Source organism: Onychomys torridus, chromosome 15, assembly GCF_903995425.1.
Source record: "Onychomys torridus chromosome 15, mOncTor1.1, whole genome shotgun sequence".
Taxonomy (NCBI): domain Eukaryota; kingdom Metazoa; phylum Chordata; class Mammalia; order Rodentia; family Cricetidae; genus Onychomys; species Onychomys torridus.
In genome coordinates, this window is record NC_050457.1 from 1,513,295 (window position 1) to 1,528,109 (window position 14,815).

Here is a 14,815-nt window from a genome sequence, read left to right on the forward strand (position 1 = left end):
TTACAATTTTATGTTAAAGATTATGCATGCATTGATAGTAGTCTGCCTCCTAAGTGAAATGCTCATAAGGACTAGAAGGTTCTCTGGGTGTTTGTAGAGACTGCCATTTGGTGGTAGAATTGTGAGAAAATTTTTCCAGGCTTCAAAATTTCTTCCTAAACTTTCAGATAAATTATAATGAGGAAACATTGCTTTTAATAATTAGGGCAAATACCCTCCAATAGAGCAGTATTGACCATAAACATTTCCTTTATTGAATTCAAAATAAATTAATTTTGAAACTTACAGTGAATTCCTGGTTAAAAAATTTTTGTTTTTCTAGGTTTGGTGCATGCCTGTACCCTAGTATTTGGAATGCAAAGGCAGAAGAGTTACAGGTTTAAGGCCGGCATGTCTCAAAATTCCACTTGACTTTTAAAAGGCACAAGCTGCTGCAATTGTGATAAGATACTCCTCCCCCAATTCTTTCAAGGATTTGAGTTCAATTTTATTTCATATTTGAATATACTTTTAGGGCCAATATGCAAATGGACTAACTGGGTTGATGCATCTGGTTTCCTTTAAAATATTGGAATAGCATCCATTTCCCTATAAAATGTTCATTAACTGAGTTATTTACTAATGCTAGCCTAGTAGTTTCTGCTTTGCCGTGTTTAATTAGATTATCTCAACATCTTGAATACTTTTTTGTGGTCCTGGGGATCAGTCTCAGGGCTTATACATGCTAGGCAAGTGCTCTACCACTGAACTATACTTTCAGCTTTTGATTTTGCAAGATAAGGTCTCACAATGTAACTTAGACTGGCCTGGAACTTATGATTCCCTTGTCTTACTTACAACTCCTGAGATTACAGGCACATGCCAGCATGCCTGGGTATATAAACACTGCTATCACACTCAGTTTTAAAACTTCATGGCAAGTTTTTAACTTTCTCCATTCTCTTAGTTGACCTACACATAAACATCCAATTTATAAATACCTTCAGCCTTGACATGAGTTCAGGAGCCAATTACACTAAGTTAACCCCATGGATGGTGTCTGATTTTCTATTTAAGAAAATCAGGGCCTGGAGAGATGGTTCAGAGGTTAAGAGCACTGTTTGCTCTTCCAAAGGTCCTGAGTTTAATTCCCAGCAACCACATAGTGGCTCACAACCATTTGTAATGAGATCTGGTGCTCTCTTCTGGCCTGCAGAGATATGTGCAGACAGAACACTGTATACGTAATAAATTAATAAATCTTAAAAAAAAAAAATCAGTCCTGAAATTTCACTGGTACTAGATGAGGACAAGTACAGTGCAGGACGTTTTTGTCAATTGTCATGATTCTCGAAGCATTTGAACTTTTGCCTGAAGATTCCTTGCCTGAAAGCTGGACTTGTGGTGTGGAAACACCGCCAGAAGTCTGAATGAGAGAGGCCTCGAGTGAAAATTTGCTTACCATTATTTAGTCTAGGGATTTTGTTTTATCAAAACCTTTTGTTTCCTTTATTATCTTTAAAATAATTTTTTTATTTTTCAGTCTGGTATGTGATTTAGTAGTGAACTAAACAAAGTCTCAGCCTCATGGAAATTGTGTTTGGGAAAGGAACACAGTGCTCGCTGTAGGTTGTGGTAAGAGCTGTGAATTAAGGCAGAGTTGAACGGAGGCTGAAACTCTTAGGGTGGAGGGAAAGTGCATCATCTAGAGCAGCGTTTGAGTAGGAACTTGACAAAAGTAGAGAGCGCTCAGGGAGAACTACAGGAGATGGTCTAACTCAAGAGACAGCAGTGCAGAGCTAAGAGGCTGGTGGAAGAGAGGACTCGGAGCTGGTCATTGTTGGGGTCAGTTGGTTGATGCATACAAAGCTCTACTTAGAATTATCACAGTCTTACAGATTTACACTCATAAAGTCTTTTAGTGCAATATTTGGCATATTAAAGATTTTTCTTTACTGTCATAAAATCTATGTATAATATTTTCTAAGGAAAGTTTTGTTTTATTAATTTTTATCATAACTTGTAGTCAAAGAGTTTAACTCTCTTTGAAGCAGTAACAACACATTTCTATAATTGAAAAATGAGTCTGGTGGTTCATAATCTTTGTTCAGCAGTGATGCTAACATGTGGAAACAGACCTACCTCAATGTTTTGGTTGAGTTTCTTGACAATGCTAGTGATGGTCTGGATGTGACTTTCTAGTAACTTCCTGGCAAGAGATTCTTCTTTTTGAAAGCCATGGGCCCCCTGGAGGCAAACAGAGAGGTCCTCCTTGATGCGGAAGGCTTGCTCAAGGAGGAAGGCTATGGTGCGCTCCTGGTTATTCAGCCTGTCTTCTAGTGGACTTGCCTGGTTGGTTGGAATGGCAGGAAGAAAGGGGGAACCCCTGGCCAGAAGAAAGAAAAACCACACTGTTACAAAAATAAGTAGGAAGGATATCTTAGTTTCTGTGAAGAGACACCATGACCAAGACAGCTCTTACAAAAAAAAAAAAAAAAAAAAAAGAAAAAGTATTTAATTAGAGGCTTTCTTAGTTTCAAAGGCTTAGTCCATTATCATCACAAAGGGGAGTGTGGCCGCCTGCAGGCATGAAGTATCTGAGAGCTTTATATCCCCACTCAGAAGCAGCAGGCAGAAAGAGACCCTGGGCCTGGTATATAAAGGCTTTTGAAACCTCCAAGCTATACCTCCTAATCCAGTGGTTCACAGTCTTCCTAATGCTGTGACCCTTTGATACAGTTCCTCATGTACTGGTGACCCCCAACCATAAAATTATTTTGTTGTTACTTAATAACTGTAATTTTGCTACTGTTATGAATCATAATGTAAATATCTGATACGCAACCTCAAGGGGGCCACAGCTCACAGGTTGAGAACTGCTGTCCTAATTCTTTCTAGACAGTTCATCAGCCGGGGAATAAGCCTCTAAGAGCCTATGGGGGTCATTTCCATTTAAACCAAGGAGCCAGGAACGTGAACTCATTTTCTTACTGCTACATCTTCATTTTCTCTCCTATGAGATATTTAAACACTTTCAGAAGCTTGATTTGTGTCTCATCTAAGGAGCAGGTCAGACTTAAGCCTTGTTATTATATTATACATCTTTTCATGTCTCTTAAGCTAGAGTTATTTTATACTCAGTGATGACAAATTTTAAAGCCCAAATAGTAATAGTTGGGAAGGAACTTATAGTAGACCTGAAGGAAGGTAATAGAAGCCTTCTTCAATGACTTATGCCATTATATATCCTTGTATACAAATTCTATTTTAATCTAAAAAAATATAAGTTCATATATATAACGTTAAAAATGCCAAACAGTGTCCTAGGGAGATCACTCAGTAGGTAAAATGCCTGCTGTGCAAACACAAAGACCTGAATTCATATCCCCAGAACCCCCATACAAAACCAGGCACAATGGTGTTAGCCATGGAGACAGAGGCAGGCAGATCCCTGGAGTTATTTTTTAGCCAGTTTAGCCAAATCAATGAGCTCCATGTTCAGTAAGAGACCCTGCCTCAAAAAAAAAAAAAAAAAAGGTGGAGGATGATTGAGAAAGATACTGTATGTTAAGCTCTGGCCAACACACACACACACACACACACACACACACACACACACACACACACACACCCCATGCATGTGCAAAGTGATTGGAGAGTTTCTATGAGAAAGAATTTTACTGTAGTCAAATAAAACTGAAAAACATTGTATACAATACCTTTCTCTTGGTGACTTATGCTGTGTATTATCCTATCAGTGTTTAACAGTGTTATATTAATTTTACAGAAAAGGAAAATAGGTTATAGAATAGGTAAATAACTGGTCCAAGGTCATTCCAGACATGACTAAAACACTTGATTATTTTATTCCCAAGTACAAGTCACTTCCAGTGCTCTTGAGTGCAGATTTCAGATCTCTTAAAAGGCTACAATTTCATTAGGTTTATGTAGACAAATTATATTAATTTTAACTAGTCTGCAATGCTATTAAATTTCATGGGGGACTTGCATTATGCTGTGGTCCAGTATGCTGTGTTTTTTTTTTTTCCCCCTTGGAGCCTTTGTTTAACCCACTGAGCTTCTGCAAGGGCACTCATTATAAAGGGGTGCTTCTGTGTGAATGCTGGTGTGTTCTGAAGACTTCAAGTATCAGATAGTGGTCTATACAGGTATGAATAACAAGTACTCCAAGAGTGACATAAGCAAATTGGGGTGGTATAACCATAAGTCTAAAGGAAGCTGGCTCAGCAGTGCTGTAGCAGACCAAAAAAGCCCTCAAATAGGCAGGCCTTCTGGAGCTGTCACCACCCAGAGCATTCCTTTCCCTGAAGCCTGGAGGTACTAGCACCACCTTTACATAGCATGTCTATATTTTAAACAGAAAAAACATAGGGTAAAAAATAAGATGTTTACAAACTGAGCTTGTCCACCTTTCCTTCTTTAAATGAGAAATTTCTAGAGGATTCGTCATGACACTTCAGCCTCTTTCATTGATTGAAACTATGGCATATGGACATATTTTATGACTTAGAGACAGTTTGTGTGACTATGAAAAGATTGCTGAATCAGGCAGCCTGGAACTGAGGGGTTCTACTGCATTGTGCTAGTGAGCTTAGGCACTGTAAGAGCAATCCTCCAGCTTCTGGATGCTAATTAACTATAACCCTGTGAAGCAAAAGAGCCCAAATCATTGAGTAAGCCACTCTGGACTCCCTATCCACAGAAACTGTAGGAAAATAGTTGGTGTGCCACTGTGTTTTAACAGACGTTGCTATGTGACAGTAGATAAGAAATACAGACAATGATTTATCTGAAATTTGGGGTAGACTGAGGTTAAGATGGTGATTTTGGACATGAGGGAGGGCAGACATCATAGAGACCAAGGACCCAGAAGTTAGAGAGATTGGAAATGAGCTTGGGAAAGGCAGATATTCTTCAGGTTCTAATTTGGGTTTAATGAACAATGATTTTCTTAATCAAAATTGCAATTAAAAAACACTAGATATAGGAGAAGAAAATAAATGAGATATTTATATTTAAAGTTTCCTGTTGGGTAGTCTGAAATATACCTAGGGATATGGATTTGGATGTTTTCTGGAAATTGAGTGATAGTTGATGATTTGGAAGAGGACAATGAGATTGGCTTATATGTGTCTGTATGTATATGAGCATACATGTATGTGCCACAGGGAGAAGACGTTTTAAGCATTGTTTAGTCTACATTAATCACACCACATTTCCCTACAATCCTATGGATATCAGGACTTACAGGCACTTGTCTGGGATTGCCTGTCAGCTAGAGACACAAAGTATGTCAGTAGGTATCTGTGAAATGGGGAGAGGAAGCTGCTGCAGATATTGTGGTCTAAGCAGAGGTAAGATGCTAACATGACATGCTCACTAGTATCACTTAGAAAAGAATTGAATTGTCCACCTTGGCCCTACCCTATCTTACTGTCCACCTGGGCCTCAATCCTATCCCATTGTCTACCCTGGTCCTACCCTATCTTACTGTCCACCTGGGCCTCAATCCTATCCCATTGTCCACCTTGGCCCTACCCTATCTTTCTGTCTACCTGATCCTTGATCCTATCTTGTTGTCTACCTTGGCTCTACTCAATTCTAGATACTACCTGCCATTGAGTGGAGGCCTAGGGCCTGAAATATGATATAAGAGATCTATGCAATTCCTGGAGGAGCTTTGGTTCAGTGGAAAATGTTGCCTTCCCCTCAGCTCAGGAGTCCTAGTGACTCTGCGTAATCCTTGAGGAGGCTGCCCCAAGACCACAGCATTCTATACTTAGCTGTAGATGGGGCTCAGGGGCCACATACCATTTTAGCCACCTTGAAAAATTGAAACTTTAAAGGAACTTGAACCTTGAGAACTAGTGTGACCATTGTCAGGCCCAAAAAGGAGCCCCAATTCTCTTGAAGGTAATGGATAACTCCAACATGACAGTCCTTGCTCAGCTCACGCTGGACTACAGGAGCAGCAAATCTCAGAAACAGTGAAATGGGTACCTGCCTGCCAGAAAGGGCCACTTCAAAGCCCATGATAGCCTCTAGACTTCTTCAGTCCTATTCACAAGTACCTGTTATACATTTCAAAGTTCACACTAGCATCCTGGCCCTTCTCACCTCCTCTTCTACCTTAAATCCTAGGCAGTTCCAGTTCACAGGCTTCCCTTTGCTCACCTACAATCTTATAACTCACATGATTTTTCAGCTACCTACATGATTTTTCCACTACCCACTTCTCCAGTCATGGCCATGCCCAGTCTGCTGCTTTTTTTTTATCTCTGCTCTGGACTCTTACAGATGTTCCATCTCTGTGAGAGAAACCAGTTGAGTTGTTTCTTACTGCATCCTCACTAACAACAGCAACAGCAGATGTACATCTGCCTTGAAGAAAATGACTCATCTGAGACAAAGCACAGAATGAAAGGACCTTGGGGTAAACTTTCTGGGTTGCTGATAGTTTTGACAAAAATGCAGAATTAGCACATCTACCCTCTTCTCAACCTGAGAGAATTCCTATGAAAACTTGGAAGACCTGGAGAGAGAAAGAACATTCTCTCTCTGTCTCTCTCTGTCTCTCTCTGTCTCTCTCTGTCTCTCTGTCTCTGTCTCTCTGTCTCTCTGTCTCTGTCTCTGTGTCTGTCTCTCTCTCTCTCTCTCTCTCTCTCTCTCTCTGTGTGTGTGTGTGTGTGTGTGTGTGTGTAATTACATGGTTGTTGCGATGTGCCTGCCATCTGTGTTCTCTCAGGAAGGGCTACCAGCAGGCAGATCTCAGCAGGTGGCCTGCTCTGGGACTTGCTTTGGTAGAGAGAGTTATTTTGTCAAAGTTATATCCACTGGGACAATTTGTATGTGGTGTGTGAGCATGAAGGCCTGGCTTTGCTCTAAACCAGAACAGCTTTCACAGGCCATCTCCACTTGTTTGGAGATGCAACCTGAGTCAGATAACCACCTTGGCCTGGTGTAAGAGGCAGCCCAGCCCGGCTGCGGAGGATGAATAGCAGGAAGCTTTACTTACAGCGCCTCTATTTACTGCCCTGGGACAAAATACTCATAACTGCAGATTCTCCTATGGGACTTCGAGAAGGGCCAGGAAAAACCGAGGCTTCTATAAAGTGTGGAAAGAGTCACAATAATAAGAAACAGAAGGAGGGACTGCCTCCAGGCAGTTTCCTCTATAGAATCCCACTGCTAATGACAGAAAAGCTCAACCTCTCTCCTCACTTTGCCCCTTTGCAAGCAGCAGAAAGTAAAGAACTCACAGAAGTTTCTTCGTAGGCCTGGCAGAGGTTGCCTGTGTTTTTCTGGAGCTTGGTGCTCTATGCACACCTTTCCACCTCTGGGCTCATAGTGTGAGAGAGACATAAGATAAATATATGGGGAAAGGAGAGATGGCTCAGCGGTTGAGAGCACTGACTACTTTTCCAGAGGTTCTGAGTTCAATCCCAGCAACCACATGGTGGCTCACAACCACCTGTAATGAGATCTGGCACCCTCTTCTGGCCTGTAAGGACACATGCAGACAGAATACTGTATACATAATAAATAAATAAACCTTAAAAAAAAGATAAATATATGAAACATTTGGAAAACCTCCTTACCTGGACTATATGTAATAAACAGAACAGGTCTGTGATACACAGAGAGATAGCAGGTGGCATGCAAATAACCTGCAAGGGACCAGAATTCACCAGGCTTGTCTGGCTTTTACCTTCTACCACTGGGAATGCCATTATCTCTTAATAAACTGCCACTGTGCTGTGGATATCGCTCTGTATAAATAAAATGCTGTTTGGCCAGTGGCCAGGCAGGAAGTATAGGTGGGACAAGAGAGAAGAGAATTGTGGGAAGGCTGAGGAGAGGCTGCCAGCCACCACCATGACAAGGAAGATGTAAGGTAATGGTAAGCCACAAGCCACGTGGCAAAGTATAGATTAATAGAAATGGGTTAATTTAAGATAGAAGAAGTAGATAACAAGAAGCCTGCCACAGTCATACAGTTTGTAAACAATATAAGTCTCTGTGTGCTTACTTGGTTGGGTCTGAGAGACTGTGGGACTGGTGAGTGGAGAGATTTGTCCTGACTGTGGGCCAGGCAGGAAAACTCTAAATCCATGTTCTGGGACACAAAAACTGGAGATCTCATCAGGTGTGCTATTGATCTGTACTTATAACAAACCTCCTGGAGATATGTGTCTCCACTCCTGCCCCAGCCCTGGGCTTGCAGACTCCTGCCACCACACCTGGCTTTTACTTTGCATGGGTGCTGGTAATCTGAACTCTGGTCCCTACTAATCCATCTTCCCAGGCCCTAGAATGATTGTTGTCTGAAGTGTAAATGACAGCACTTACCCAACTACCCACCTCCTCTTGTGGCTGATCCTTTCTCTGAGAAAAGGTCCCAGCTCACCTCCCACTGGGTTTCCAGCCTTCCCTCTGACCACGCTGCTTTTTCATTTGAGCCTTGACACTTGAGGATCCTTCTGTCATGTTCATTCTTCCTACAGTTATTTCATGGCTGCCTCCTGACTAGAGCTCAGTCCCAACATGTTTCCCCTTCTGCTCAGTTACTGTCATAATACCCAAGCTTGTCCTCTCCACAGACTTGTTGGTACATAAACTTACCATTCTTACTTCTTTGGGCTGATTTTCTTTCTTTTTAAACAAAGATGTAGCCATTTTTATTTTATGTGTATAAGTGTTTTTTTTTTTCTTTCTGCATGTATGTCTGTGCTCCATGTGTATGTAGTGCCATGGAAGCCAAGAGTGTTGGATCCTTTGGAACTAGAGTTACAGATGGTGTTGGCTGTCATATGGTGCTGGGAATTGAGCACAGGTCCTCTGCAAGAACAACAAGCCATCTCTCCAGCCACTTCATTTATTTTTCTGTCCTCTGTCATTAGAATAAGACCCTTTATTTCCCACAGTATTCTCAGCACCCAGAATAGTGCTTGGTACATAGTAGGAGGTCAAGCAATTAGAGTTGACTTATTTCCCTGTTCTGTTAAGGCTCAGTAAAAAATTCTAAAGTTGTAGGTCATTGCAACCTCAGAGCTTAATTTTGCTCTCTGGAGCAAAATAAAACAGCCCAGACTAGGTAGCACTGTTCCTTCCTCTGTACATTCTATACATCCAAGAATAAAGAAGAAGGAGGAGGAGGAGGAGAAGGAGGAGGAGGAAGAGAAGGAGGAGGAGGAGGAATAGGAGGAGGAGGAGGAAGAGGAGGAGGAGGAAGAGAAGGAGGAGGAGGAGGCAGCTGTGCTAAAGGCTTTGATTTGTCAGATTCAACCTACTACTCATTTGGCTCAAAGTGTTCTCCTGGAAAATTACCAAGCAGAATGAATATATATGCATTCCTCTAAAGCTCTACCGTACCGACAGTGTCACTCAAGATTAGATGTGTGAGTTGGAGGCCAAGTGGAAGAAGATGCAGGCCCTGCTGATGGTGATGTGTAACCCAGTAGAGATCTGTAGATCTGTTCATTAATTTCTTTGAGCTAATGCTTCTTTGTGGTCTGCATTCTGCATTGCCAGTAAAGGGGCTCTCTGGTTTTCAGTTTTAGATAGATGCTTATGAAGGATACTATCCCTCCCCCATGTTAAGATTATTCTCTTGGGTGTTTTTATTGTGGCAGACACTGTTGATTACATTCCTAAATTCCTAATGGCCATCACAAACTTCTGCCTGATTTGGTTCTCTGACCTGCCCCTTACATCCTGTATGTGGACCCATTCTTTTAGGCTGAGATGTGCATGGTTGATATAGAAACATGTGAAGCAACTCTAGAGAAGGAGATGCAAGAGGAAGCTTGCTTAAACCATCTTGGCCCTCAAGAAGCAGGATGAACATAAGGAAACATCCTTTTCTGCTGGATGTTGTCATGGTATGTGGCTCAGGGAACTCTTAAACTCATCTTGTGAATATGAAACAAAAAGGAATGCAAGATAAAGAACAGAAAACCCTGGCTGCTTGACAATTTTGTTAAGACACCAAATTAACCAAACTCTAGATTTTTTTTTCACTGTTGTTATCTATGCTAATCAGTATCTTTATATTGAAGCCACCTTTGTTTGGGGGTTTCTGTCTTGTGCAGGTAGAAGCAATGTGTCTCTATCTAGTGACTTAAACATTACATTATTATTAATTTATTGTGTGTATGTATATATGTGTGCGTGCATAGCAGCTATAGCATATGAGTGGAGGTCCTGGGGATCCAATTCAGGTGGTCAGGTGGTAGGTTCTTTTGCCTACAGAGCCGTCTTGCAAGCCCCTATATTTAATGATTTACCAATAAACATATGCCAGTTATTAAGTATTTGTTAAATCTTTTACTTTGTGACTTAATGTAACTCAGTGTTTCTCATAAAGACATTTGAATTAGTGATACAGGAGGACAGGGAGGTTATTAAACAGACATTTGTGGGCTTCACTACAGATCTATTAAGTCATAATCGTGGAGTGGTTCAGGAGAGCCAGGATGTGTGTATGAGGAAAGCACTTACATGTTTCAAATATACTCTGAATACCAAGCATCACTGTGTTGGTTGAGATTGGTAGTGTGATCTGGGAATAAAACAAGGCAGAGTATGCAATGAATTGCTGAAGTGTGAAACATGAGCTCTCAAGCTCTGTAGACATTCAGAAGCATCTTGGCAACTTGGAAAGCAAGAGGGTGAGGGTGAAACATGGGCTCCACCACTTCAAAGCCAAGGGCTGCAGTTGCTGGATCTTCAAATAGGGCCAGCAGGCCTGCTTTGCTGTTTGGTTATAGTGAGAGGCCCATGACAGCTAGAAGCCTATAGCAGGTGGTAGACCAACCAATGCCACACAGCAGTGCTACAGTCCAGGGCTCTAAGGGGCTTAAGGCCCTCCCCCTGAGGGATGATATAAGCTGAGGTCAAGATTGTTCCTAGACAGGGAATGCAGAAACAGACCTATTGCAGGAGAGGGACCAATGGAGCAGGGCTGCCCCTCCACTCACTTGTCTTTGGTCCTGCCTGTCATAGCTGGCTCAGTTATATTTCTATTCTATTGGGCATGTTACTGAAGCCTCTGAGGCGGCAGCATGTACTGCATGCAAATCTATTTGCTTACACAATGGAGACATCTAAGGACTTATACAAATGCTGGGGGCTATAGTTCTTTTCCTGTGATTTTTTTTTTTTTTTTTTTTTTTAGGTGAGGATTGAACCCAGGGCCTTGCACTTGCTAGGCGATTTTTCTGTGATTTTTCAGGTTCATTTTTAAGTTATTTTCTATCTACAAAGGTGTCTGGAAAGCTTGTCATGCCTAAGGCCTTCTGTTACCAAGGACATAATTATCATGCTTGTTAACAATGCTCACCGACGCCATAACCAGTGTTTTGTTAGTTCTAGTCACAGGATTCTCAGATGACAAAGGTTCTACTTTCCCCTGCCCAATGCCCATTGCTGTAAGGGAGATTCTGTCCTCACTTGCTTCTCTAAAGCAATAACTGGAAGAACAAACCTACGAATATTTGTAATGGAATAGAATTCCTAATGGTACTATTCTTCAGATCACCAGGTTATTACTATTATTGAATGCTATTAGTCAAATCAAAGGGGATAACCTGAGACCTTTCACTGGCAAGGTGTGTCCACTCTGGTTTTATAAACACACACAAACAAACCAACTAACTCTACTAATGTGTTGCACTAATGAGATCTTGCTTTAAATTTCACCTGTTAAGGGAAGAAATGACTGAATATCCCAGTTGTATCCAGATGGAGTCACTAGCCACAGGAGAAAGAGCCCCTGTGGACCTCTCCAGGAGGCTTTGTACACATCACTGACTGTAGCTGAATCTGAACAGACTTTCCCCAGACTCTGAGTTCTGCCTCCCTTGAGTGGGTGTGACTTCTACCAGCTGTGCTGTGGCTGGCAGAGGCACTGGGACACGAGCCTCTCGCTTAGCTGCCTGTTCTGTCCCTGTGAAGAGAGCACTAAATTTACTTAGGAGCTTCTGAGAACCATTTTAGAAACCCATAAAAGCTAGAGACAAAAAAACGGGAAAACTTAGACCCTCTTCTGAACACAAGAGGCCATACTGAGAAGACGTTACATTTTCACGAGAGCAACTTTAAGGGCTAGTTATATTCTGAGTGCATCGAGTCCTGCAAGGACATGTAAAGATGTAGCAAGTATTCTGATGGCTTACAAAAATAATTCTGTGAGCATGTGGGAATGATGATTAGAAAGAACTTTTTTTAATAGTTTCTCCATCGCTTGTCTATAACCAACCAGGCAGATGGACTTCACTGGCCATGGAAGTAAGTCTTTGTTGTCTTACTTAACATAAGTCTGAATGCTCTGAGGGGTGAGAGAGGCAACTCGTGTTTGGGCAGAGATGACCAGGACTGGTGGATTGCCAGCACAGAGCCTGCATGTGGACATGCCTGGAAAAGAGACAGCTCCAAACAGTGACATATCTGAGAAGAGACTAGAGGGCTGGCCTTGGATCTTCAGTGAAAAGCTTTGGACTCTAAGGCTGGAATGCCTCATGTTCAGTGAGGGTTTAAGAGGACTGCAGAGTTACTGTTGTACCTGGTGTGGATGGCTTCCTTTCTTATGGAGATGTTAGAATGGGTAAAGGTTCTAAGCAAAACCCTCGTGTGGAAGGAAGCAAGGTGGACATCTGGGTTGCACATACAAATAAAATGTGTGCCTGAAGCTGGAAGTGGTGAGAACGTTTGAAGTTCCCAGAGAGCTTGGTAGCCCATCAGGACATTTTCCCTAAAAACATGCTCTTTCCCCTCCCTCCCTCCTCCCCTCCCTCCCCCCTCCTTCCCCTCTCTCTGTGTAAATAATATGTATATCTATATGATTTCAGTATAAAAAACATTATATGTGGAATTGCATGACCTGGGCTCAAATTCTTTCAAATCTTGGAAGTCACAATGAACTGAACCATGGCCACACAAGATATGCTGATGTCTTAATATCCATTACATCAGAACGTGATCTTATTTGGAAATAGAGTCATTGTGAATATTGCTAAGATGAGGTCAGAGTGGAGTTATCAGGGGCCTTAAGCTAATATGGCTGGTGTCCTTATATAAGATGGCCTTGTAAAGGACACAGACAGAATGAGAAGAGAGAGGGAGAGGTTAAAGTGAAACATCTATAAGCCAGGAAGTGCCAAGGGTTGCCAGCTACTACCAGAAGCCTGTGGAAAGCTGTGCAGCAGCTCTGCCCTGAGCACACAGAGGAACCAAATCTGCTGACTGTGACTTTGAACTTGTAACTTCCAGGATTGTGAGATACACATTTTCATCAGCAACAACAGAATGGTGATGATCATGGCAATACTGGGAAGTTAACATGGATGGTAAGTTGTTGGAGGGGAGGTCCTAGCACAGTTCAGTTAGTGTACTCTTACTTCCACATAGTCCTCAGAGCTAGCACATCACTCACAGAACCATATTTTAAGTTTGTTTCATCTCCACAATGACCTCGTCACAAATTTTTCCCAAGGCAGGAGACTGAGACTCAGAAGTTGTCTCAGCTGAGAGTTATCTTGGCATGCTCCGAGTCTCTCCTCCCTCACTGCAGCATTCATTGTTCTGATGTCTTTACACCTTCCTCAGAGACACAGGTATGTTTAGTCTCTGGCTTTTGGTGTGTAACTTGCTTCAACACCACTGACCTCTCCTCTAGTCACCTTCTTCTGCTTGGTTCACATCACTTCTTGCTGAAACCCCCCACTGTCTCTCTCTAGAGAACTGAGCTGGACTGTGGTCCATGTTCCAGCAGGGTCTTGCATTTTTCATTTCTTGGATGTGGCAGAAATTGAGACCCTCTTGAGGCAGAGATAACTGGGTTTCTTCTGGGCAGCTTTTCTCTGATGAGTTTTGGGGTCTTTGTGAGTAGCATAAGATGTCTATGGCTGTGCCATAGACACCAGCAACTTATCCAATATGTGAACATGGGCAGATTACAGAAAATCAAAGACTTCTGCGGTTGGTGACCTGCCCTACCCAAAGCTTAGCAACAGCCTTGCCTTTTATTCTTATGTATCATGATGTGAGATTTCTGTCTCCATCACATAGTAATAAACAGTGAGTCATATCATAATAGAATGTCTGTCACTGTCCTAAGAAGACCTGGTAATGTATATCTTCAGACCCTGAATGCCACATTCTCACAAACAGAAATTATGAATCCTTTATTGTCTCACACATTTGATACACTGAAAGGTTTATCTATCTCAATTTTATATACTATTTGACTAGCAACCAGACCCATTCTCCCAAAATGTACCCCCAAGAAGGTTTTTGAGATATACGGTGACTGTAAGCAGCCTAGCAACTGCTCAGTGTGAAACAGCTTTGCTTCTCAGGCTTCCTTTTGATTTAGGAAACTTAGAGTTTTCCCTTAGGCAAGATAGACAGAGATTCTGATATTACAGAAATTTGTTTGTATTTTCATCCTTCTTGCTCCAACCATCCTTATCCCCTCTGCATTCACGCCTGACAAACTGTCCTTGCCCAGGCATCCACATGTTCAAATGCCAACCTATCAGCAGGAATTGCTCTGAAGGGCTTACTAAGAATTTCTGCCTCTTTCTTCTCTGGAATGGAAGGTATGTGAGGTCGAAATCTTTGTCTAATTTTCTCACTGGTGACTTTGCAAGTGCCTAGCCCGGTGCTTGCACATCCTCGGTGCCCAATAAATTTGTGAGTGAATAATGACAAGCTTTGGAAGGATTAGAAGGGACCTCAGGAAGCATTTGATTCCAAGGTGAGAAAAAAATTCTCCCCTTACAGGAAAACCAATTAAATAGACATAAGAGATTCA

General features: G+C 41.9%; 1 protein-coding gene across 1 annotated transcript in view; it reads right to left on the bottom strand.

The window, feature by feature from the left end:
* Positions 1-14,815, bottom strand: part of Fam81b (family with sequence similarity 81 member B) — a 63,928-nt gene that overhangs the window by 43,914 nt on the left and 5,199 nt on the right. The window contains exon 3 of the mRNA XM_036206710.1: positions 2,122-2,365. Within this exon, the coding sequence (XP_036062603.1) occupies positions 2,122-2,365 (244 nt within the window). The remainder of the gene's footprint in view (positions 1-2,121; positions 2,366-14,815) is intronic.